Below are 24,068 nucleotides of genomic sequence, written 5' to 3' on the forward strand. Positions count from 1 at the left end.
TGTGATATTTTCCACCATACCTAATTTTTATTGCTTTATATTGTGTGGGTATTTCCCACACCTGGTTCAAATGTTCGTGCATATTTCATAGTACTGTGTAGTATACTCCACCACACCTATTTCTGCTGTTTGCATATACGTATTGCAATGTACCTTGTGGTATTCTCCGCCATACCTTGCTCTTTACTGCATTGTCCCATGTGGTACTTTCCGCCACACCTAGTTCTGCATTCCTATATGTTACAATGTACCATGTGGCACTTTCTGCCATACCTAGGATTTGCTGTCTTTCTGGGGACTTTTTCCCCATACTCTTGCTTGAGTTAAAGGCAACTATCCTTTTGCTTTTTCTGTCTACAGCTATCTTCCACCCTTGCACTGTTCTCTTGCTTCTGTGTTTTGTTCTCTCCTTCGCCTTGTTGCTTTTGCCCTTGTATATTTTTTGTTTGCCCCTTTTTTTTTTTTTTTTTTTTTTTTGCAATAACAATGGGAGAAACCCAATCTGATGAACCATTGGGTGTGATTATTCCTCCTTTGGTTAATTTATCCAAAGGTTGCCTCAAATCAGCACGAACGCTGATGGAGGCAGGCCTGACTTAGTGAATAACTGGTACTGCACTGTCCTTCAGTCTTATCTTATGTTCAAAACCATCAACAATTCCAAATTCATTTTTAAAAATATTAGGAAATTTAGAAGTTAGGGTTGGCAGAAAGTTATCATTGGGATCGCTGTTGGTTTTTTCATCCATGGAAAGTATGAACAACGCTCCCAATACATTTGGGTTCTTGTTGCCAAGTTTAAGGTGAATGCCCAATTCGACCAAGTCCTTCCATCAAACCAGATCTCTACCCTTTACAGCAACATAAATCTTAGTGCAGATACTTCAACCTAAAATTTGTAATGCACATGAAAAAAACCCAGAAGATAAATGTCTTTGTCTCCAAAAGGCTTGGGACATATGTCCTGGAGCTTTCAGTTTAAACGAAGTAGACCAAAACGAATAGAAATTACTCTCTACCAAAATTGTGATAGGAGCACCGTAATCGGCCCTTACTTGAATAGATTTACGATCAACCAAAGCCTGACATAGAGGACACTCTACTTTAACAATATCTTGGGAATCGTCAATGGGCAAAATAACATTTGAAAATTTGTAAGTACAATCAGACATATTGTTCTCCCAAGAGCTGTTGGAAGGAACATGTACACACAAATTGTGTATTCTGACATTATCAACTGCACTCTTAGACCTACAAACTGCTTGAAAGTGTCCACTTGTGTTGCATTTAGCACATTTTTCCCCAATGGTAGGTTATTCTCCATGTGACTCCTAGAGCCACAGTGATAACAAACTGCTATTCTTCCTTACTTGTCCTGATAGCAGAAATGGTACCGTCAGCTACTATTTAGGACACTGGGGAATGCTCCTCATGACAGGCCAAAGCTTGAGTAGAAACAATAGAGTGCTCCGTGCTCTTGGCTCTGTCAATCACTTCTGAAAGGGGTGGATTTGGGCAAGTAAGGAGTCTTTCCTTCATTTTAGAAAAACAGTTAAATGACGAACTAGTCCCTTACGTATGTATCAACAGAATTATGCAATTCATAAGACTAGGCTAATACTCTCAAAGCAGCATCAAATTCTTCCACAGGTTCATTACCAGCTCGCTTGCGCTTAAAGAAACTGTGCCTTTCTAAAGCCATACTGGGTTCTTCAGAAAATTGCTTCTTAAGCCTTCCTTTGGCTTCAGTATAAACATTCCAAACACAATCACCCTCAGCAGATAGCGAAGAGGGAAGGTTGTGAAAAACATTCTGACTTGCAATACCTAAGTGATTTAACAACAAAGCAAATTTCCTAGGTGGAGTTACTAAATAGTTATCGAATATGCAAATCCACTGCTTCCACTTGATCTCAGGTTTTTGTAAAAACGGTGGTGGATGTACCACATTCGGTCCTGTAGGCGTGAGTATATGACAACCTGAAGGCAAAAATAAAAAAGAGAAAAAAGCAAAATAAAAATTTATCACAAAACTGACCAGCCAAAGAGGATTACGATTACGTTGGTGTAAGGCCCATGATCCAGCGTCACTATAGAAATTCTGTCTCTCTATAAGCACCAATCTCTACCTAATACTCCCCATACTAATCAAAACTAAGGCCCATATAACTGAGACAGAAAAGTGAGCAACTGAATCATGTGGCCTAATTAATCACACTAACTAAATAAATTATGTACATTATATACAACTGCACTATAACATTTTATTCATAGATATTCAAGAAAATCATTTAATTAGACCACTTTGGTCAATGGATTAACTGATGGTAACGACTAAATTAATCAAGACCAGCTTGACGTTTTAAGTCTTTTATTTTTAAAGTTTCAAAATTTCAACTTCAAACCCTTTATTAGCTCAATTAATTGCAAACATTTTATTAAATCAGTATTATCCATTAGTTTATTGGCACAAAGGTCTGGCACTTCAAAAATTGCATAAATTAATGAATAGACATCAACCCTAATTTTCAAGTTAAGCTTTCTGACCTGTAAAGAAAAAGTCATTCAAAAATGCATTTGGCTTTCTTACGTGTCAAAGGGAGATCGGACAGCACTTCACCCTCAGGATCAGTCAGCCCCGCTCCCCTCAATGGGCTCAGTTTTTATACCTTACAAACTCACTAATCTAACTAAAAAGTAATATTTCAAGAGTCTTTTGGCAGCCTGATTGGCTGCTGACAGTTAGGCCATCGAGAACCACTGCTTCAGAATACCACTACGTCACTTGTCATTGTCCTTTGACGTGAAGCGACACCGGCTTCCGAAGATTTGAAACATTATACTAAAAAGTTCACGGTTTCCTCCAGAACTAGGCCAAACTGCCTCTGGTCACTTCCTTGGCCTTGAAAAAAATATCTTTTCAGAGCACACCATGCACAAATGTCTTTGTTTGAGCTACAGTTTATTTCAGAGAATTGTTTTTGTGAAAAAGCTTCAACATGGCTGTGCTTGGCTGTAGTAAGGTAATCAACACGTTGTAGTTGTAGAATAAAGTATTTATTCCAAGTAAAGGTGACAAACAGGTGAGAGCCAGGGAAGCGATGTCTTCCTCTCAACAGCTCAGCCTACAACAGCAGTTCCACATAGAACACGTGTACGCACTACACTCTACATTCTTACCTCGCGGTATTAAAGGAATATACAACATAACACATCCCCCCCCCCCCCATACAATGAAAGGAAAAAAAAGGTAAAACGTAAGGAAAGGAATAATAAGGGAAAATAGAGAAAAAACAAGAAAGAAAAAACAACATGCTATACAGTGAAGTCTTTAAGCCATCTGGGAACAACTCTTGTTCTTTTGTCAGGCAAGACACTGACCTTATCCTGAGTACCATATGTGCCCAGACTCGTAGAGGTAGAGGCATTGGTGTTAGTCTGGACATCATGACTGCAACCCTCGCCCACTCCCCCCTCAATATGCGGAGGAAGGTTGGATTGCATCGGCTCATCAAAAGAAACAGACGCAAAATCATTGCCAAGTTGAGACTGAACATGACTATTCTCAAAATGGTCTTCCACCCAATCAAAATTGTTGACACTAGAATTCGAAAATACCTCTATATAATTCTGATCAGGATTCTATGCAATGTTTTTAAGATTTCACACCCTTCCGTCATCTAATCTCACCGAATTCCTTAAGATTTCAGCAACTTTACACGGTGGTTCAAAGCGACTTTCCCCCTTGGGTACCTTAAAAGGTTTCTTAACCCTTACCCAATCTCCAACCTTGACAGAGACATCTTTGGTGTTGTGATGAGTCATAAAACTCTCTGCTCTTGTCGTGACTGGACAGTAATTTATCTCTGACCCCAACTGGAGACCAACAAGCTATTTTTCCATCAAAAAGCCATGCAGGATTAAATTTACACCTTGCTGTTCTGCCTCTCATCATGGTGAACGGGGAAGTGCTAGTGCTGTTCTGCACAGTAACCCTGTATGACCAGACTGCTTTCTGTACCTGCACTTTCCAATCAAGTTTACTATGCACAGAGGCCTGAATGACACCTTTAATTACTCTGTTAAACCTTTCAACAGTGCCGTTCCCACTAGGGTTATACAGTGCAGTAGTCTTGTGTTTGACGCCACACCTGTCAAAATACTCCTTAGCCTGCTTGGACGTAAATTGGACACCATTGTCAGATAGCACACAAGCCGGCAAACCCTCCACCATGAATATTTTATCTAAGAAACTAAGTACTGTCCGAGTGTCAACTTTGTCTACAAATTTTACAATAGGCCATTTGGAAAAAAGGTCAATGGCAACTAACCCGTATTCTTTAGAGTCCCCAATAGGTCCAATAATGTCAATTGCAATAGTGTCCCAAGGGAAGTCAGGAATTAAACCATCACTCATCTTGGGCTTAAACGTTCTAAGGGTCTTGTCAGCGGACCCGCAAACCACACATTTCTTAACAAACACCTCTGTTTCACTGTCAACTCCTGGCCACCAAAACATTCCTTTGACGATAGACTTGGTTCTCATAATACCAAAATGCCCCTCATGACAAAGTTGCAAAATTTTCTTCCTCAATGACACAGGTGGAACAATTCTATCACCCCTAAAGAGTATATCATTTTCAGAGGACAACTCCATACGGATTTGCCAAAAGGCATCCAATCCAGGAATACTCTTCTTCTTGGGCCAGCCCTTGCAGATGTATTCTAAAACGTTTTTCAAAACCGTGTCTTTTTCTTGTTCGGCCAACCACTCAGTTTTACTTATGGCAGGCTCACCACAATCATGCACTAAAGCCACACAATACTCACTCCAAGGGTCGTCTTCACATACTTCAAGAGGAGGTGGAAGTCTTGATAGGCAATCAGCAATACGGTTATCCCTCCCAGGTAGGTAAACCATTTTATAGATGTATTCCTTCATCCGCATAGACAATCTGGCTAATCTCGCAGACGCACCAGAGATGCCTTCACATGACAATATACGGATCAAAGGTTTGTGATCTGTACGAATGGTCACAGGCTTGCCCCAAACAAATGCTCGAAAATGTTCTAATGCCCATGCACACGCAAGGGCTTCTCTTTCGATGATGGGATACCTACTTTCAGCAGGGGAAAGGGCCCTAGAAGCAAACAGAATGATCTTTTCTTTACCTTCCCCATCATGTTGTGACAATACGGCACCCAAGCCCTTGCCACTTGCGTCAGTTGTTAACAAACAGTCGATATTGGGGTCAAAACTGGCAAGTGCATTCACATTTTGTAGTTCATTCTTGATCAATTTAAACTCTTCTTCACACAACTCACTCCATGTGAACTTAGTGTTTTTCTTCAATAGTGCTCGCATATTGTAAACTTTTGCAGCAAAATTTTTTATAAACTTGGCACAGTACTCGGCCATGCCAAGAAACGCTCTCACCTCATCTTTTGAAACAGGTGCAGAGAATTTAACTATATTCTCAACTAAAGTTGGTTTGGGTTCAACACCTTATTCACTTGTGATATGTCCCAAATATGAAACACTTCTTTGACTGAATTTGCATTTGGATAACTCTACAGTCAGGCCAGCTGACTGTAAGATTTCCAAAACTTGCTTAAGTTTAGAATCATGGCTCTCTTTGTCTTTTGCCGCAACCAGGATATCATCTTGAAAAAATGAGATACTCTCCATGTCTCCAAAAGGTTTGTGCATCAGCCGCTGAAAAACAGCAGCGGCTGAGGCCAACCCAAAAGGCATACGCCTGAACTGGTAACAACCAAATGGTGTAATGAACGCCGTAAGGTTCTTAGAGTCGGGATCTAACATTACCTGGTGGTAAGAGGCAGAGAGATCAACCGTGGAGAACCATGTAGCACCTTTAAGGGAAGATACCATCTCATTGATTCTGGGAAGGGGAAATTTTTCAACCACGATATTATTGTTCAAGTGGCGCAAATCAATGCATAAACAAATTTTTCCGTTGGGTTTCCGGGCAACCACAATCGGAGAAATCCATTCTGATGTTTCAATTTCTTCTATAATGCCTTTGGCAAGTAGTCCCTGAATTTCCTTTTTAACTTCCTCTCTTATCAGTATAGGTATTGGTCTCACTTTGTGAACTTTGGGTTGCGCGCCAGCTTTTAAAATTATCCTATGTTCAAATCCCTTCAGAACACCTAACTCCTTGCTAAACACTTTGGGAAATTTTTCGGACAGTGTTTCCGCCATTCTACTACAGTCATCTAAAATTAATACTTTATCTTTAGAATTAGGATCTAAGATGATGTGCAATTTTTTCTGGTCGAACCACCCTAACACTGATGGTCCTACCTTTGATACATATAACTTCGCTCTTGTGGATCTGCCTTTAAATAAAAATGTAAGCCACCTAAAACCAATCATTCCAATTCTATTACCTGTAAAACTGATGGGGCAAACATCTGATGGATACAATTGCTCACCAATCTTATTTACAAATTTCTTCCTCCAAACTTCTTCATTTATAATCGTGTACGGGGAACCAGAGTCCGCATACACACTTATCACCACCCCACCAAGAGATATCTCAGAAATTGGTTTTCCTTTTAGGGAATCCTCGGAAATGTTAATCACATAGTTTCCACGAACACTCTTTATGCAACATTCATCCTCATCTTCTACTTCCTCCATACTCTCACCCTCATCTTCATACACATATTTCACATTACTGCGTCTGCGACCCATCTTGCTAAAGTGACCTAAAAGTCCACAAATACCACACTTCTTCTTTAACGCTGGACATAGTCTACTAAATGCTAGATGTTCTTTACTATCACATCTATAGCATCTCCTATCTTCCATGTTCTTGTTCTGAACTCTTGTAGGCTGACCAGTCCATCTCCCTTGTTGCTGCTGTTGACGAAAATTTCTATTGGGAGCCTGAATCTTACAAACAGTTCCAGAAGTCTTGGACAAATCTTTTTCAGTCTCCTTCACAACCGTGGCACACCTTCCAGACATTTCAGATTTCCTCATGATAGCTACCACATCATCAAGAGGTGCATCTCCATTGACCCAAAGACGATCTTGCAGACTAGAGTTGTTGTTGTGCATCACAAGTTGATCACGTATCAAGTCATCATGTAAATTGTCAAATTTACAATCAATGGCAAGTTTTTTAAGATCGTCCATCCATTCATCCACAGTTTCCTCTTTAGTTTGCTTCCTTTGAAAAAATGTGTGCCTTATGACCCCGATACATACTTTGGGAGCAAAGTACTTATCCATGTTTTTGATGGCATTCTCAAATTCATCGAGATCGGAGTCATCAGATTTACTCATCCTTGAAAATGTTTTTAAACCTATGGGTCCTAAAGAATGTAGTAACAGTCTCTTTTTTTTGTTCAGGTTTCATTTTTTTGGTTTCATCAACAGCTTCCAAATAATTAATAAAATACTCTTTCCATTCTAACCATTTTATACTGGGTTGGGTACCTTTAACCCAAAATGGTTCAGGAGGACTAATGGAAAAATTTTGTTGTGCCATGTCTCTGTCCTTATTAACAGTAGTTACACTGCAGTCACCTTCTTCCATGCACTGGAAAGTACAAATATAACTAGAAAAAAATAAACAACCTTCACCCGACTTTCTCACCTGTTATAATGTCACAATAACAAAATATATATATTATATATTTTTTTTTATAAGTATAGCTTCACCTTACTGTATTGTCCGGAATGTGTATTCTGTAGATAGTTACTGCCTTTTTTTTTTGTGCGAGGCCTCTTCACGATGTATCAAAACATCTCTTCAACATGCCGATCTTCAACACGAGAAATGCTCGAAAAGTAAACATAGTTTGCTAAAAATGGCCGCCACGTTGGGGTCACGCTGCGTGACCTGCGTCTGACGTCAGTTCCTGAGGGAATTGTTGAAGACGTGCTAATGAGTGACGCGCGCAGTTCCCCTGACAGTCAGCGCATGCAGTGGAATGGCGAGCGCAGTTGAAATGATGCAGGTAGGCGATGACAATTAACGGTTGCTCCGTTAAGGCCACTGAGCATAGATAATCCCGCAATAGTTAAATAAGTTAAGGCGCAGTCGGCAAGCGGTGGCAACTTCAAAACGAAGGCAAAAAAAATAAATGTAACTCACAGAAAGTCTTTTGCTCCTGTCCGCTTTCTTCCTTTTTTTTAAACGAGATTTCCTTCGATATTCTTCTTGAAAGATTATTCTCGTAAGGACGCTCAAACTCCAGTTTCCCTCGTCGCCAATTTGTAGTAAGGTAATCAACACGTTGTAGTTGTAGAATAAAGTATTTATTCCAAGTAAAGGTGACAAACAGGTGAGAGCCAGGGAAGCGATGTCTTCCTCTCAACAGCTCAGCCTACAACAGCAGTTCCACATAGAACACATGCACGCACTACACTCTACATTCTTACCTCGCGGTATTAAAGGAATATACAACATAACATTGGCTCCTCTAAGTCAGGCTAAGCAACGCTCTCCATAATTCCATAGGCCTCAAACCTTTCACTCGGGCTAGTATTTAAACAAACACAGAAGAGTAATTAATTCAAGCAATGTAAACCATTTTGTTACCCTCCCTTCATTGCTAATGTTAACCTGTTAATATATGTCACCTAGCAGAAGCACACAAATAAAGCAGCACATTTATAATCTACCATTCTTCATAATGTCCAACAGGATTCTTCAGATAAAAAGATAAACAAACACAACATATATCAACAACATAACATAGACAATAGCACATTTAAACTAAGCACATGCCATCAATTAATCAGCCGCATTAATGTTGACAAAGACAATAGGACAGACAGAACAACATTAGTTATATGTTATTAAAACAGACTCGCAAATGCAACATGAGCACATTTAATATTAATCCCGCGTGTAATGAAATGTAGAACCTTAATCTAGATTGGTTTAGTACAACAAATCGTGCAATAACTCATTAATAAATTAGTTCATGTTACAAGGGATTAACTTCACGAGCCAGAATAAAATTATTTCTGAAGCTCGCTCCAACTCGAAACAGTAAATAGCTTCTATGCTGAGAATTAATGATGCTGCAACAAAAACACTACCCTGTTGAAGTGTGACGGAACAAGCACAGTAATCCAATGGTCGAAACAAGAGGCAATCTGCAGTAAAATGGCTGCTATGCGTGTGATAAAAACACGTTTCTAACCAGAATCCTTAGGGCACAAGCAGTACGATTCTGAAGGGAACAGGGCATAAGAGCTCTCAGGCCGATGCTAGAACGCCACCGGAACAGACAGCCTCGAGCTCCCACGAACACAGGCAGGCTGGAGCAAGAATGTTTTAGCTGAGATACAACCTCCCCGAGCTCCCACAGCCTTGCAGGCCCGAGCGAGAACTCTATTGCTGCAGGCAACTTCGAGCTCCCACAGCCGAACAAACGCAAGCAGGCTGGGGCAAGAATACCATTGCTGATATACCACATTCTCAAGGTCGCATAGCCCACATGCACGACCAACAGGTTTGTGGCACAGGTTAACAGTTTAAAAAATGCTGTAAATGCAGGGCCCATTGGTTACACCTTAAAAATGGCAGACAGTCACTGACAATACGGACGGTATACAGGGTCAAATGTACAGTAAGTTGTAACCCACCTTTATGTGAGTGTAAACGCAATTTCCATGAGAAGCTTCCCTGTAGATCCAAAGTATGGGTTTCAGCCAGTGGGTCGAGTGTAGCAAACACATGCGATGTAGCGGTCAAAAACAGTTCCACCCTCCTCCTGGTACCAAAATGTAGTATTGGGATGAAACTGACAGACCGAGATTGGAGACTTCATAGTATATCAAAAACGTAGTTTATTCCATAAATCCAAAGGAAGGGACCCACGGCAACATCTCCACCGCAACAGAGGAAGGTTCAGCAGCAACTGGCCAAACCTCTATTACAGAAATTCTACAAAGAATATGGAACACCCAATACTAGGAGAATTCTCTTACTTAAAGTGGCAGTAGAAAAACCATTGACAAACATGCCATTAAGCACACCACAAGCCAATCCCCTAAACAGTGAAATGGTTGGGTAGGCTGTCCCACTTCATTTAGCCAATAACGGCTGATAGTCCTAGCACTAAGAGGAATTACAATGTTAGTGCTTCCACTTAAAATGTGCTATAAAGCGGCCAGTGCTGGCCGCTTTATAGCACTTTTTTCAAGCATCCCCTTATCCACCCCCCTCCGTACCCGATTGCCAAAGAGGTCGCCCATGGGCCAGACCTTTTGGGTTTGCCAGTGCCTGTTTATTTTTTTGCTATCCAGTATATGTCAAACAGCATTTTTACTACCTTATACTTTTAAACTGTTAATGCCTTTTCATATTTTTGTATAAATAAAGTTGCAACTGTGCCAGGGTCAGACATATTGGCTTTCCTGTGCCTGTTTTTTATTGTACACTAGAATATGTGTATGTTTGTACTGCGGTGTGATACAATTTTTCCACGAGTTACTATTTATGGGGGAAGCATGTGCTCAGTTGCCTCATTTGTGTTAAAGTGTAACCAGATTCTCCTACATTATTCTTTCTGCTCCGACGACAAAACCTGGCTTATGGTGTTTGGCCTTTGTATGTAAGAGTAATGTTGTGGTTTGGTCAGAAACTGTCACGCTTTTGTCCGTGTGCTCACCATATCCAAAAGTGATCCATTAACTACATAATTCTAGCAAGAGGGCATGTGGTGCCCCAATACTAGCACCGACCTCGAGGTCAAGCTATGCATAAATGCTTCATTCATAGGTTCAAGACGCTCTATCTTATTTATGCCCATTTACAAGCGACTCTATTAGTGTTTTTTTTCCTGTCTTCATTGAGAGGCACTTTACTGAAACCTTTGCTTAGAAGAAATGCAGCATAGAAGACAATTGTGATGCATTAAAAATCTGCTATTCATTTTACCGCCACACAGCAAACAATGTTTTGTTTTACACTCCGAAAATACATCCTGAGATGCAGCTGTAATATAGTCCTCGTTTTGCAATTCTGGTTGATTAGGCTCTCGGGCGCTGTTAAAATACTGTTACAATGTCAACCTCATCGTCAATTTGAAAGGTTTAAAACTTAATTTTGGATTCGCTGGCTAAGTGAATTCCCCTCCTCCTCCAACCTCCAAAACCAGTCCCCAGATTGGCCGCTACTAATTGTAACAGTGGCCCGCACATATGTAATTTCCTGGCGCTGCTGGCTTCAGATCGCTTGAATTGCACCCTGCGTACTCCAATATTGCAAAAGTCGCACCTTTGCAAGGACAGTTCTTCAGAGACCATATTTGTGACTTTCAACCATAATGTTAATTTGATATTTCTTTTTTTTCTTACAGATTTAATAGTGCAGGCCAAGTCTGGCACTGGGAAGACTTGCGTCTTTTCAACTATTGCTTTGGACTCGCTAATATTAGAAAATGTAGAAACGCAGGTAAGTTTTGTACGGAGTTGTCTGACAAGTTGGTGGCAATCCACAGTTTTTAATGGGCCAAGAATTAAAGAAATGGGGTTTTCCTTACATTATGTTTGTTGTTGCATTGTATTTGTTTCTGCCACCATTTTCTTTTTAACAGATGTTACCCATGGCGTGGGGTCACTGTTGGTGGCCTCAGAAAAAGCCCTTCTGATATTACACCCATTAATGTGCCCAGTGGGGTGACCTATTTTAACTTTTACACATTTGCTCTACGATTTATCAGAAGCTGCATGCTTTCTTGAGCATGCTTAATTTGATTTCTTAGTAGGTGGTAGTTCTAGGGTCGCGCGTCATACCCTTCTAGTAACTTCTGGCTTTCAAATCTGTAGAGCAGCACTGATGACCAGCGCCCAACTAATTTGAGGGATTTCTTTCCCAAGAGGTCTTTGCTCAGTTCTCTCACCCGAGAGCCACTGACTGTTTGGGCGTATCCGTTCATCACCATTTGACTGGTGCATTGCAGAACACTAAGGACTACTTTATATTTTAAAAGTACACTTAATAAATCACACTCTTTGGAAGAAAGGCCACAGCCCCTCCCCCACACATTTACATTTTCTTTAACTGCACTTTCAATTACCGAAGGCAAATCTCTCCAGAAAGCTGCATAAATAGGAGAGGGGAAGAAGGAAGGCTCTGTGGGTGAGCTGGTTATGGGCAAAGCGGGCTAGTTTTTTGAAAGAGCACTTGTCACTTTCTTGCCCAAAGTAGCCTTTCAGAATCCCCATCAAGTGGTTCTCACAAGGCCACAGTGACAAAGTGTATGAGTGATGCTGTCCACCCTCCAGTAGTCACCACCAAGACCGCAGAAGGCAGTACTTGACTCGTTCCTTGAGAGGACGGGGTGGCTGCTACAGTTGTTAAACCACTCCATCATCTGTCATCAACAAACGAGGTGTCGTAACGATGCACCTTTCACATGCTACACTTTTTATCTGTTGGCAGAGTGCTTATATCCACTAATGGTGTACCTTACACCTATATCTGTTGGCACAGTGCTTTGCATCTCTTTGGAGCTCCCTGCACTGAACAACTCTGAATTTATTATTCATTTTCAGCTCATGCACACTCCTGGCAACTAGGGTCGGATCTTTGTCAACCCTCTTCCTTGACCAGCCTCTATCAGGGCCCATTCCTAGAACAAGCAGCCTTTCTGGCGGCAAGAGAAAACCTAGCAGACTAGATGTTTGAACAAGATAGCTGGTGCCTCACTTGTGGGCCTGTGCATAGAGTGGGTGTTTTTATGCTGACTACACTCCTGTCTCAGCTCTATGAGGAACAACGATTTTAAGTCAGGTGGTACTAGATTGTGATCGTACCAACCCAGTAATGGAGAGATCATACAATGTCACTCTGCACAGTACTTTGACACTTGGCGTACCCTCAGGCCCTACATAGGGGAAGTGGTCTCCAGCTGGGATGTGTCAGAAAAGCAGACAGACTAGGGATCCAACTAGGCCTTGTGTGGTGTAGCTACTCGGTCAGCACCATCAGGCATAATTTGCTGATTGATCTTTTTGTCTGCTGCACTCCCTGAGCTGCCCAGTACTGGTATTCCGAATCAGGTAGCACTATGCTGTGATCTTACCTGTCTGGCGGCAGCTCTACAAAGTTAATGCAGTCACAAAGTGAGCACAAAATGCCAATTCCCACTGAACATTAAGAGGCATATGCTGATATTGCTCTTTCAAATTCAGAATGTCACTGCAATCGTGCTGCCATAGTGCTCTCCTACCTCTTGTAGAGGCCTCAAGGTGCTTTCTGGTTGGTTGAGTAAGAAGCTACTCTGTTGTGTATGACCGCAGGGTTGGTAGAGGCGCATGTTGTAGACAGACCCTACTGAGGCCCTCATCTACAGTTGGGCGTTAACTTTGGGGGATAGGGCCCCCAGCAGTAATAATGTTACTGCAATCAAGAGGTGAATTGAGAATTCGGGAGCAAATACATTTGGTAAAACATGCGCAAGAGCTGTCACTAGAGTAGGGCAGCCGTATGGTCCTCACTGAGGGCCTCTCCTTACCTCTGCTGTGGACGAACCCTTCCCATGTGCCCTGGTCTGAGCCATCATCTGGCCACAGCCTGCTGCAGCCCTGTTTCGATGGTTTGGAGCACAGGCTCCTTCCTGTGAAACAGTTGTGCATCCGTCATTGTTGAGAGGGACTTTTCACGGATACATGGGAAGGAAAGAGTGAGCGAGCATTATGAAAGACTCATTGAAGAAGGTATTTTATGGTGTACTACAATAAGTTTGATTTGTAAAAATGTATTTGGACCTCACATACACTGTGGTACACTTTCTATATGTCATGCATTATCAGTGCAGAAAGCAAGCAATAATAAAAGCAAAACGTTCCATAAACACCGGAAAAACACTGTTTCTGTTGTTTTTAATGGAGCGAAAATGGGTAACCACTGTTTTTTTAAGCTATTGAAATCACTGGAAAACACTGAAAAAACACCACCAGAATTTACCAAAAATAGAAACTGAAAACAGGAAAGCCTATATATATCCTTAATATAATAATCCTCTGAGGATGGATACATATTTGCGTGGAGGCCCCAGGCAGGGATTTAGTGGCCTCCGGCTCTGTTCCACTTCCAAACACCCTAACCCCCCGCCGCCCCGCCCGGACCCCCTCTTCCGGGGACCCCTACCTACGCTCCCTGCGCAGGGCCACCATGAGCCTAGAGCCGCCTCTGTTGCAGTCATCTCTGCACCTCCTTGCAGCGCCCAGCACCAGCACATGGCGGAAAGCAGGAGAACCCCGTCAGAATCCGGATGACGAGTCCCCACGTTCTTCCTCTGTGGACACTGTGTGGACCACGCCGCTGGCCCCATCGGCCTTGAGTCTGGCCAGTAGGATGCAGTCCTGCTTACACCCAACACACAGCCCTAGTGCTTCACCGGACTTGTGTTTGTAAAGTTATTTTTGGTGAGCCGCATAAGAAAACAAAAGCGCAGTCGCCATTTTACGTATTAAGCTGGGTATGCACGCTTCTATATGCAGGTGCATTGTCAAAAGTATAAACAACAAACCAATGAAAAACCCAAACCCCATGTGTGCTGCTAAAAAGTGTGCAATGTAGATAAGTTAGTTGAGAGGAGAAGTTGTTTTTAAGTAAAATCATGTAGCTTAAGTTAAATGGAAAAAGTCCATATGCTCCCCTTTTAGGAGAAGGAATGTAGTTAGTAAATACCTCATCTCAATTTCCACCCAAATACATTTAATTAGTAGGACACCCCTTTTAATGGGAATAGGGCCAGTATATGACCGTGTCGGATGTGAAATGGGATGTCATTAATGTTTTACCAAATAACAATTTTTGGATCCCTTGCTTAGGTGTTTTTTCCTTTTCAGATCCTTGTGTTGGCTCCCACACGAGAAATCGCTGTGCAGATTCATTCGGTCACCATGGCCATCGGGATGAAGATGGAGGGGTTGGAGTGCCACGTCTTCATCGGAGGAACCCCTTTGCAGCTGGATAAGGCCAGACTCAAGAAATGCCACATAGCTGTTGGCTCTCCAGGTCAGTGAGGCCAGTGCCGGCTGGTGATCTTTGAAACGGGTGAGGCGTAAAGCATGCACTGAATGCAAACCAGCTAAGCAAGGTAGCCCAGATTATTCTAGATTATTCTACTCACTCACGTTTTTATCATTCCACAGCACTCACTGTATTCATTCTCAATCACTCACTTATTCTCACTCACTCCTCATTACTTACTCTCACAATAAGCATACACTCTCCTTAACTTTGTATAAAGCGGTTTCTTTTCCTTTGGGGCTGTCAATATTGCAACTGCTGTGTATTCCTCCTTTCCACTTTCACGGAAGGTGGTAATTACAATCTGCACACATGTGAGTATCGCTCTGTGTGCTCAGCCCAGACGATATACCAGGGACCGGATGAGCATCTGCACACCCTTATGATCCAAAGTCAGGCCCGTGAGAATCTTAACCTGACTTCAGCCTCGATTCTAGAGATCTCAAATGTGTCCCATCGTGAACACCTCGCCACAACCTGTACTCTCCCAGGCACCATTAGAGGCAGCTCAGTCTACAGTAGGCGCTATACAAGAGTCATATGGTGCATGAAAAAAACTACAAACTCACAACATTTAGAAAAAACAAATCTCCTCGCTGAGCATCCCGGGCTGTAGTTTCTCTTTCCTATCAGTGGAGTAGAGCTGAAAGTGACTGCCACAACGCAGGATTAGATAACGACTGTATATGAGCAATACATGGGCATGTGGGTTACCATTTTGGGAATGCTGACACTGGGTTTCGTCCCTCTAACATTCATCAGTAATTCGCGTAAATATTGTGCACTGATGAAAAGGCACATACATTGTTCTGTAGAACTAGGGAAATCAGTTCAATAATACGTTTCTTTAGACAGTCTGTCTTTCAGACTATTCCAACCATATTCTTTATAAAACAAGCACAGTCTATTGTGCATTAAAAAGCTGTAACTTTTCAGAGAATCTTGAAGCAATCAAGACCATCCGCCACATCTGTAAAACATACCTATATGATTCATTGCAGATCATGAATAAGATATGACATTACATTTAACAAATGCAGGAAGTCTAATCACTGCGTCTGCACATGACCAGACTGCACAACCCTGGTCAGACCCCTCTCATCTCTTGTGGTTTTGGAATGTTTAGAGGCCAGCTGAATCACACCATTAAGACCTCTTAAGAATTATAACTGTCCCATTCAAGGACAAAGGCATACGGATGCTGGAGGGAGGGGAAGCCGTGTGGTACCACCTTACGTTAAATGTTATGTTATGTTAAATTTAATTTATACAGCGCACGTACGCCCATGGGCTTCATGGCGCTATCGAAACTTTTGGGAACAGCAACACAACAGCACAACAACATGAAAGTCAGAAAACTAATCTAAGGATATGCCTGTCTGAAAAGCCAGGTCTTAAAGGCGTGTCTAAAATTAAGGAGACTATCGCTTTGTCTCAAGGAGGCAGGCAGAAAGTTCCACAAAGAGGCGGCCAAGAACTGAAAAGAGCTACCACCTTGACGCTTCCTCCTAACTAAGGGGATAGTTAACAGATCTTTGTGAGCAGATCTAAGATTGCGTGAAGGGGTATATTTACACACCAGGTTGATCATAAATTTGGGGCCTTTCCCTTGTAAAGCCTTGAATATAATGCAACCGGTTTTAAATATAGCTCTCTGACCTATTGGTAACCAGTGAAGGTTAGCTAGTCCTGTCCTAATAGATTGTCATTTGGGTAAATTATAGATAAGCCTAGCTGCCTGATTTTGGACATACTGTAATCTTTTCAGTTGCCCAGCTGGGAGTCCTAGATACAGACTGTTAGAATAATCTAGGCGGGACAAGACTAGGGCAATGACTGCTTCAATGAGTGCAGAGTGGGTCAACAAATGAGAAATTTTCTTATTCTTCCGCAGTTGGAAAAAACTAGAAGATACAACCGTTCCAATCAGGGCTTTAAGAGCTAAATCGTTGCTAAGAGTAAACCCTAGACTCTTGACAGTGTTGTATTTAGTCGGAGGGGCACCCAGGTCAGGAGGCCAGAAGTGAGGCCCCCAGCTAATTTCACTTTTCCCAGGCAAGACCAACTCTGTCTTGCCTGAGTTAAGTTTCAAGTGGTTTAGATTCATCCATCTCTGGATGTGGCACATGACCTGTTGAAATTCCGACACGGCATCAGGGGAATTCAGAGGAAATACCAGTTGCAGATCGTCTGCGTAATTAAAAATAGTGACCTTATAATTTTTCAAAGAGTAAAGTAAGGGGCGCAGATACAGATTAAATAAAAGTGGAGACAGAGACAATCCCTGAGGCACTCCGCAGGTGGACTTTCTCTTGGGGGCTGTGAATGTTCCCAATCTCACAGCTTGAGTGCGGTTGGAGATGAAGGACTTCAACCAGCACAAGGCGGGCCTCCTGAGGCCGGCCTGTTCGACACGCTTGACCAAGATGGCGTAGTCAACCGTGTCGAACGCGGCCGACAAATCCAGGAGTACCAGTGCCTGGTGGACGTCCCTGTCTGCGTTGCAACGCAAGGTGTTCTGAACTGCCAAAATCACTGTCTCTGTAGAATGACAGGGACGAAACCCTGCCTGATTGGGTTCTAGATATTCTGTGCTTTCGATAAAATTGGATAGACAGTTGGAGACATGTGCTTCTAGGATTTTCGACAAAAAAGGCAACAAGGAGATCGGCCTGTAACTTGAGGGATCATGAAGATCCAGGCCAGGTTTCTTGATCAAAGGGATCAACAGTGCTTGCTTAAAGCTATCAGGTACCATGCCTTGTTCAAGAGATTTATTTAAGAGCGGGAGAATGCTTTGGGGGATAGCCTGTGCTATCTCCTTAATGATGTAAGGTGGACAAATGTCATCTGGTGAGCCTGACTTAACACGTGCCATCAATTCAGATAGTGTTTTGGAGTCGATGAGGGGAAATACATAAAGCGTAGAGGAATTGTAAAAAATGTCGGCCAGAGGTAGTGGGGTGGGGGAACTAGTGATACTCTGTTTGATGGTCACGATTTTCTCAAAAAAGAACTCGTTCAGGGAATCACACAGTTTTTGCGTGGGTGCTATTGACGGGGCGGTTCGATTGTCATCACAAAGCTCATTCACAATGTTAAAAATATCTTTGGACCTATTCGTAGAGTTCAACATTTTTGCAGAGAAGTAGTTGGTCTTATATTGATGCAAGGTTTTTTGATAGTTTCCTTGCCAAACAATATATTTCTCTATCTTGTGACAAGTAATTTGCTCTCCACTTCCTTTCCTTTTGTCTAATCCCCAATTTAAGTAATTTTAGTTCAGGGGAAAACCATTTGTGGGCGTCATTCTCTCGTAGATTTGGAAGACTCACCACAGGGGCATGAAGGTCGGCTGCTTGAAGTAGCCAGTTTGAGAGCACCCCTTCACTAGATTCTGCATCCTCGCCCAAGGAAGGAAGGGTAGTGGTCAGGGTCTTTAACAAACCAGGAAGGTCCAAGGACTTCCATTTACGGAACTCCTTGGCCACTGGTGGCCTGGTTTTGGTCATCCCTCCTATTCTGAGTGAAAAAATTGAAAAAGATGCTGGTGACTGGACCCCGCTTGTACAGCCCTTTGAAGCTATGCCCATGGCAGAGTGCTCTTTGGAACAGCAGGCATAGGGCATAAAGAAGGCTTGTTTGTGGCTTACACTCGCCTTCAATCTATATCTACTTTTCTGCTGTGGGTGGACATGCTAGTGACTTGGATTCTCCCTAACTAATTCAGTGTGTCTCACTGCCATTGACTGTAGATGCTTGCCAATTTTGGTTGTCAGTGCTGCATGAGACTGCAATGAAGTAGGTAGCAAAATAAACTACACATCCATGTCCTTGTGACATCAGTTACTCAGTTTGTAGCCCTCACAACCCAGGCCTAGCATGAGGCTGCTCAAGTGGGCAGTCCATGACCCACTGCCCCTTTAGACTGGGAACTCACCTTTGAGGTGCTAGAACTGAGGCTCGGAGGGATCAACTCTCCCTTTTCCTTCCTGTGTTCCATCCAGTCAGGTCGGGAACGTGTGAACTGTGTGCCCTGAAAAACTGGCAGTCATTTTCTCTTTGAACCACCTGGTCCAGTTCACCTATCAATAAGCAACAACCGCAGTTGCTGGGTGTGAAGTTGGCTTGGCATATGCTGTCCACTATTCTAGTGGGCACCTTGCACCAGTCCAAACGACCCTTATTGATTGTAGGTTTAAAGACAACCTATATGGAAAGCTATCCTAGTGGTAGTTTTGGAGAGCAGCCTTCAGGCTAAGTCTTGAAGGAATGTAAAGCAGCTTGTTTTATCAGTCTATAATCTCTTGTAATGACCAAATGAAAGGAGAACCACACCAGGTATATATATAAAATATATGTATTTAATCTTAACACATCCCTCTAGTCTCTTTATGAGGCTAGATGCAAAAATACATACAGTTAACTTATTTAGCACACAGTAAATTAGCACAGTATACGTTTAGCCCTAGGGGTTTCGTAAACCATATACTAAAAAAGTGGTATACGTACCACTACAGAGATAGAGATGAGACCTGGGGCCGGTAGAACGGCTGGGGCAACCAGGAACCACCCAAGGTAGGGACGCAGGAGACCCACGGGGGACGCGTGCAGTGTCTAAACACAGCCGCGAACCACCATTGCCTTCTATGGAGAAAGTTGCGATTAGAATTTTAAAAATTAGGGACACTTAGGAGTGGACTAGGAGCAAACCCCTTGAGAACTGGATAGTTCGAGAGTCGAGACCCACGGGAGCACCGAAGTACTCTTGTTACCTCACCCGGCTTCCCTGGGTGCATAGGTGTCTTTTTGTGTCTGGTTTCGTCGTCATTTCCTATGGAGAGCTGCAAAGAAGTGCTGCAAGCGACCAGGTGAAAAGTGTCTGGATGGATCCAAGGGTGGATCGGAGATCTGAAGAACCTGAAAGCAGAGGGGACATAGTGGATCACTTGCCAGTGACCAGAGAGGCAAGAAGAAGATGCCCACCGACGTCAGGTGATTTCAGGTGCAGAAGGTGAAGCTTGACTCTTCAGCCACAAGGACCAGGAGGCGTTGATGACAACCAGGAGCTGGATTCGAGCTGTCCCACGTCGGATATAGAGTGCTGCGGTGTCTATATCCGGATTGGACCCAACAAGCCTTGGCAACAGCAACCCACACAGAATGCAAAGATTGGCTTCGGAGCAGACCAGCAAGGTCTGAGGGACTCACCCTTTGGAGGGGAGTCAGGGCACATCTGGAGCAACCATGGAAACCCACGAAACAAAAGAGTTACCTTTGTGGGGACTCGCCAGTAGACGGACCTGGGTTCGCGAAGGGGCCTCAAGCAGAAATGCTAGAAGCGGGCCCACGGACACTCGTGGGGTATAGGCCCACAATCTTCGGTGCAGATGGTGCTCAGGGCTTGGACTACGAGTAGCCCAATGCACAACTTTGGTAAAGCTCGGGTAGTAGATGCACTTGCAAATGTGCACAGTGTCCAGGAGTTACGGTCCCACGTCTCTCGTGATGGCTACAGGTCTCAACTCTGCTGTGATCTCGTGTCTGCCTCGGAGATGTCTGGAAGTCAGTGTCGAAAATCCTCCGGGATCCGGCGGGAGCCTTGGAAATGCAGACCAGCAAGATGCTTCTTTGGTGCCTGTTTGAACAGGGTAGTCACTCCTTGACCCCAAGGGAGATCCTTCCGTCTTCTAGTCAAAATAGAATGTCGAAGTTCCAGGATATATGTTGCAGAGTTTTGTCCAGGGTAATCTGAAGTCTTAAGGAATGGGTTCCTATACTTATACTAAGTTTAGGGATTGGACTAACTCTAAGGTCCCACCTATGGGACGACCTGGGGAGGGGGTGGTTACACCCCTTCCCCTTTGTCCAGTTTTGCTCCAGAGCAGGGGCTGAGTGCCCCTGCAACCGGTTTGAACTGGGGCATGCACAGGTACACCAAGTGTGCCCCCAGCACTGTCTGAAAAGCATTCACTGAATGCACCCGCCCAGCCCCAATACACTAAAGCCTGTCTGGGGAGATGGTTGCACCTCCCTGTGACAGGAAACCTATTGTCCAGGCCTCCCCTGCCGGAGTTTCGTCCAGCTGCAGGAGGTCAGACTTGTGTTCGTGGCAGCAGCATCCATTTTGTGATGCTGGGGCTCTTTTATACTATTACCGGTTAAGTAAAGGTGTATATGTTTTCTCCCTCTAGAAGGGTGGAATTCTACCTCCGCTGCCAGGACTGGCAGGGGTTTAGGATTCCAGAGTGTTTGACACTAAAGACGACATGTTCCAGCGGTTCCAAAGTTAGCATTTACCGCAAGGTTATAATGCACTTAAGAGTATATGGTTTGGCTGTATCACATTACAGCTTCAGATAAGTGATTCCGAAAGCTGCAGAGGTCCTCGACTCATGCTTGGGCACCCTCTCACTCAAAACCAAGCACTCTGCCTTCAGGATTGTTAAGGCCTGCAATAGGAGTGACTTTTAGGTTTATATGTGTCTGTATTTAAAAGTAGATATAGGTGGCCTATATCTTCGTAAGGAGTGCAAGCACCACCTTACCCAGGCTGCAGTAGCAGACCTGTGGTGCCATTTTGGAAGGCTTTCCAGGAGTGGCATAATACATGCTTCAGCCTCACTTTTTTTATTTTTTCCTTTTTTTTTGGTTATAAATGTACAACCCCCCCAATTGGCATCGTTACAACACATGTAGACAGCTCGATAACCTCATTACGGCACTTGAGGACACAGCTATCACCTGGACAGGTAAGACACATGAGGAGTAACAGAATATCAAAGAATAAATAACAGCATGAGGCAGCAGCTGAGCACCGCCCAATTCCCTGTAATTAATAAGCCCTAGTAGTCCCCACCCCCTCCCTCCCCGTCAGACCCCGACCCCACTGGTGAGAACAATTTGTCGCTTGCCCCATCAGACTCACTTTGGGAAGACCGCCCCCTTTCTGCCAGCCCTGAGGCACACATAATTCCCCAGGCGAGTAAATCATCCTGCAGCTTCTCGTCCCTCCGCGTGAGCTGCATATGCGTTTCCTCAGACAGGGACCATTCTCTCACTTTCTTGAGCCAGGTGGACACCTCTGGGACCCTCTGTCCTATCCAGGTAATCGCCACTCTACGCCTAGCAAGCACCAACATTAATTTCAATAGTTTATAGGAAAGGTTCCATCTCTTGGGCTTGGGAACCAACGCCAGTAAACAATGTAAGGGATTCATGGCTATCCGAAGGCCTGTGGTGAGGACTATGCGCTCTACCTCCACCGTCCAGAAGCTCTTGACCAAAGGGCAGTCCCAGGGTAAATGTAGGAATCCCGCTCCCCCCACACCACATCTGGGGCAGCTGTCCCCCCCCCCCCTGTCCCCAGAGATACGTTTCAATGATATCGGAGTCAGATCGGTACGGTGCATGAAATAAAAGTGTATTATTTTGAACCGTGCATTGCACGATACCTTGCGCGTGAGGGACCCTATACGCTTCCACTGCCCCTATTCCAGGGTAGTGCCAAGGTCTGCCTCCCATGCCACCCAGGAAGGTGACACCGGTGGAGTGGAATCCTGTTTCATAGCTGAATATAGCAGTGAGATTAATCTACACCCCTTACCGCCGGAAAGAAGGATGTTTAGAGTGTGGGACATCGGGGGTGCTTCCGGGAACTGAGACCAGGCAACTTTTACCACATATTGGAGTCCCCGGTAGTGCAGGTACTGCCCCCCTCTAAGACCGAAAGTCTACTCCGCCTGCTCATAAGTCAGGAAGGACTCGTTAGGGTAGAGATCAGCTAGTGTCTCACATCCTCCCGCCCGCCAGTTGCCAAAGGATATGTACTTCTCCATGGCAACTAAAGGGGCCAGTATCCAGATCGGTAGCTCCTTATGGAAGGGCGCCCGCCGTAAAACCTACTCCACATACCGCTGCCAGATACCTGCAGTGTGGCGTACAACATATGCAGAGTGTCGTCAGCTCCCCTACCCTGCATCAGTGCGACCTGTTATGCCCGCCAAGAGTCGTGTCTCCCAGCTGTCTGCGTCCGCAAACCACCGGGCTGCCGGCTGCAGTTATGCCGCATAATATTATAGGTCGAATTGCAGCGCCTCCAGGCCTCCCTTCTCATAGCTCTGAACGACAGTATGAAGGGCTACCCTGCTGCGTCGTCCCGCCCAAAGCGGAGACGTAAGCATCATGTTAAGGAAGGAATTCTGGAGGACGTATAGCATCCTGGGAAGCATCACCATCTTAGCGACGGCTAGCTGTCCCATTAAAGAAAGCGGCAAGGAATTTCAAAAGGACACCGATATCTGTAGGGACTTAAGAGTCCGATCGATATTCCAGACCAGCAGCTGCGAGTCCGTCGGGCCACCTGGTTGCCGATATAATGGAATGCCTCCTGTTCACAGCGCAGCCCGAGGTCCGGCAAGTATTCCAGTGGCACCAAACTATACCCCGCAAGTGGCAATATCAAAAACGTGCCGCGGTTGAGTTTCAGTCCCGACGCCTCACAGAACCGATCCAGGTGGTGTAGCAAAATCGACATTGCCTCCTGCGGAGCCGTCAAATAAAATAAGGCGTCATCCGCATACAAGGAGATGACACTGCACGTGTCCCCCACCGTAATGCCCCATGGCGCCATTTCCGTACGGATTCGGACAGCAAAGAGTTCTATAATCAGGGCAAACAGGAGCGGTGAGAGGGGACACCCCTGGCGTGTACCCCATCCCAGTTGCCACTCCTCCGATCGTGCTGCTCCCAGTCTCACCCTGGAGCGAGGGGCCATGTATAGGATGCGAATCAAGCGACAAAAGTTGGGGCCCAGCCCCACCGCCCGGAGGACCTCCAGCAGATATCCCCAATCGACTGTATCAAATGCTTTAGCGAGGTCGACTGACACCAGTACCATCTGCTCCACCCTGTCGCTAACCTCGTGCATAATGTGAGTCAACAGCCGCAGGTTCATGGCCGTGTTGCGTCCTGGGATAAACCTGCACTGGTCCGCATGGAACAGGTGGGTCATATGCAGTGCCAGACGCAAGG

The 24,068-nt window shown here is 44.2% G+C and overlaps 1 protein-coding gene across 1 annotated transcript in view; it reads left to right on the plus strand.

Annotated features, from left to right (window-relative positions):
- Positions 1-24,068, plus strand: part of DDX20 (DEAD-box helicase 20) — a 302,908-nt gene that overhangs the window by 61,536 nt on the left and 217,304 nt on the right. The window contains exons 2-3 of the mRNA XM_086923351.1: positions 11,353-11,447; positions 14,852-15,020. Of these exons, the coding sequence (XP_086779477.1) occupies positions 11,353-11,447; positions 14,852-15,020 (264 nt within the window). The remainder of the gene's footprint in view (positions 1-11,352; positions 11,448-14,851; positions 15,021-24,068) is intronic.

This window comes from Lissotriton vulgaris, chromosome 5, assembly GCF_964263255.1.
Source record: "Lissotriton vulgaris chromosome 5, aLisVul1.2, whole genome shotgun sequence".
NCBI lineage: Eukaryota > Metazoa > Chordata > Amphibia > Caudata > Salamandridae > Lissotriton > Lissotriton vulgaris.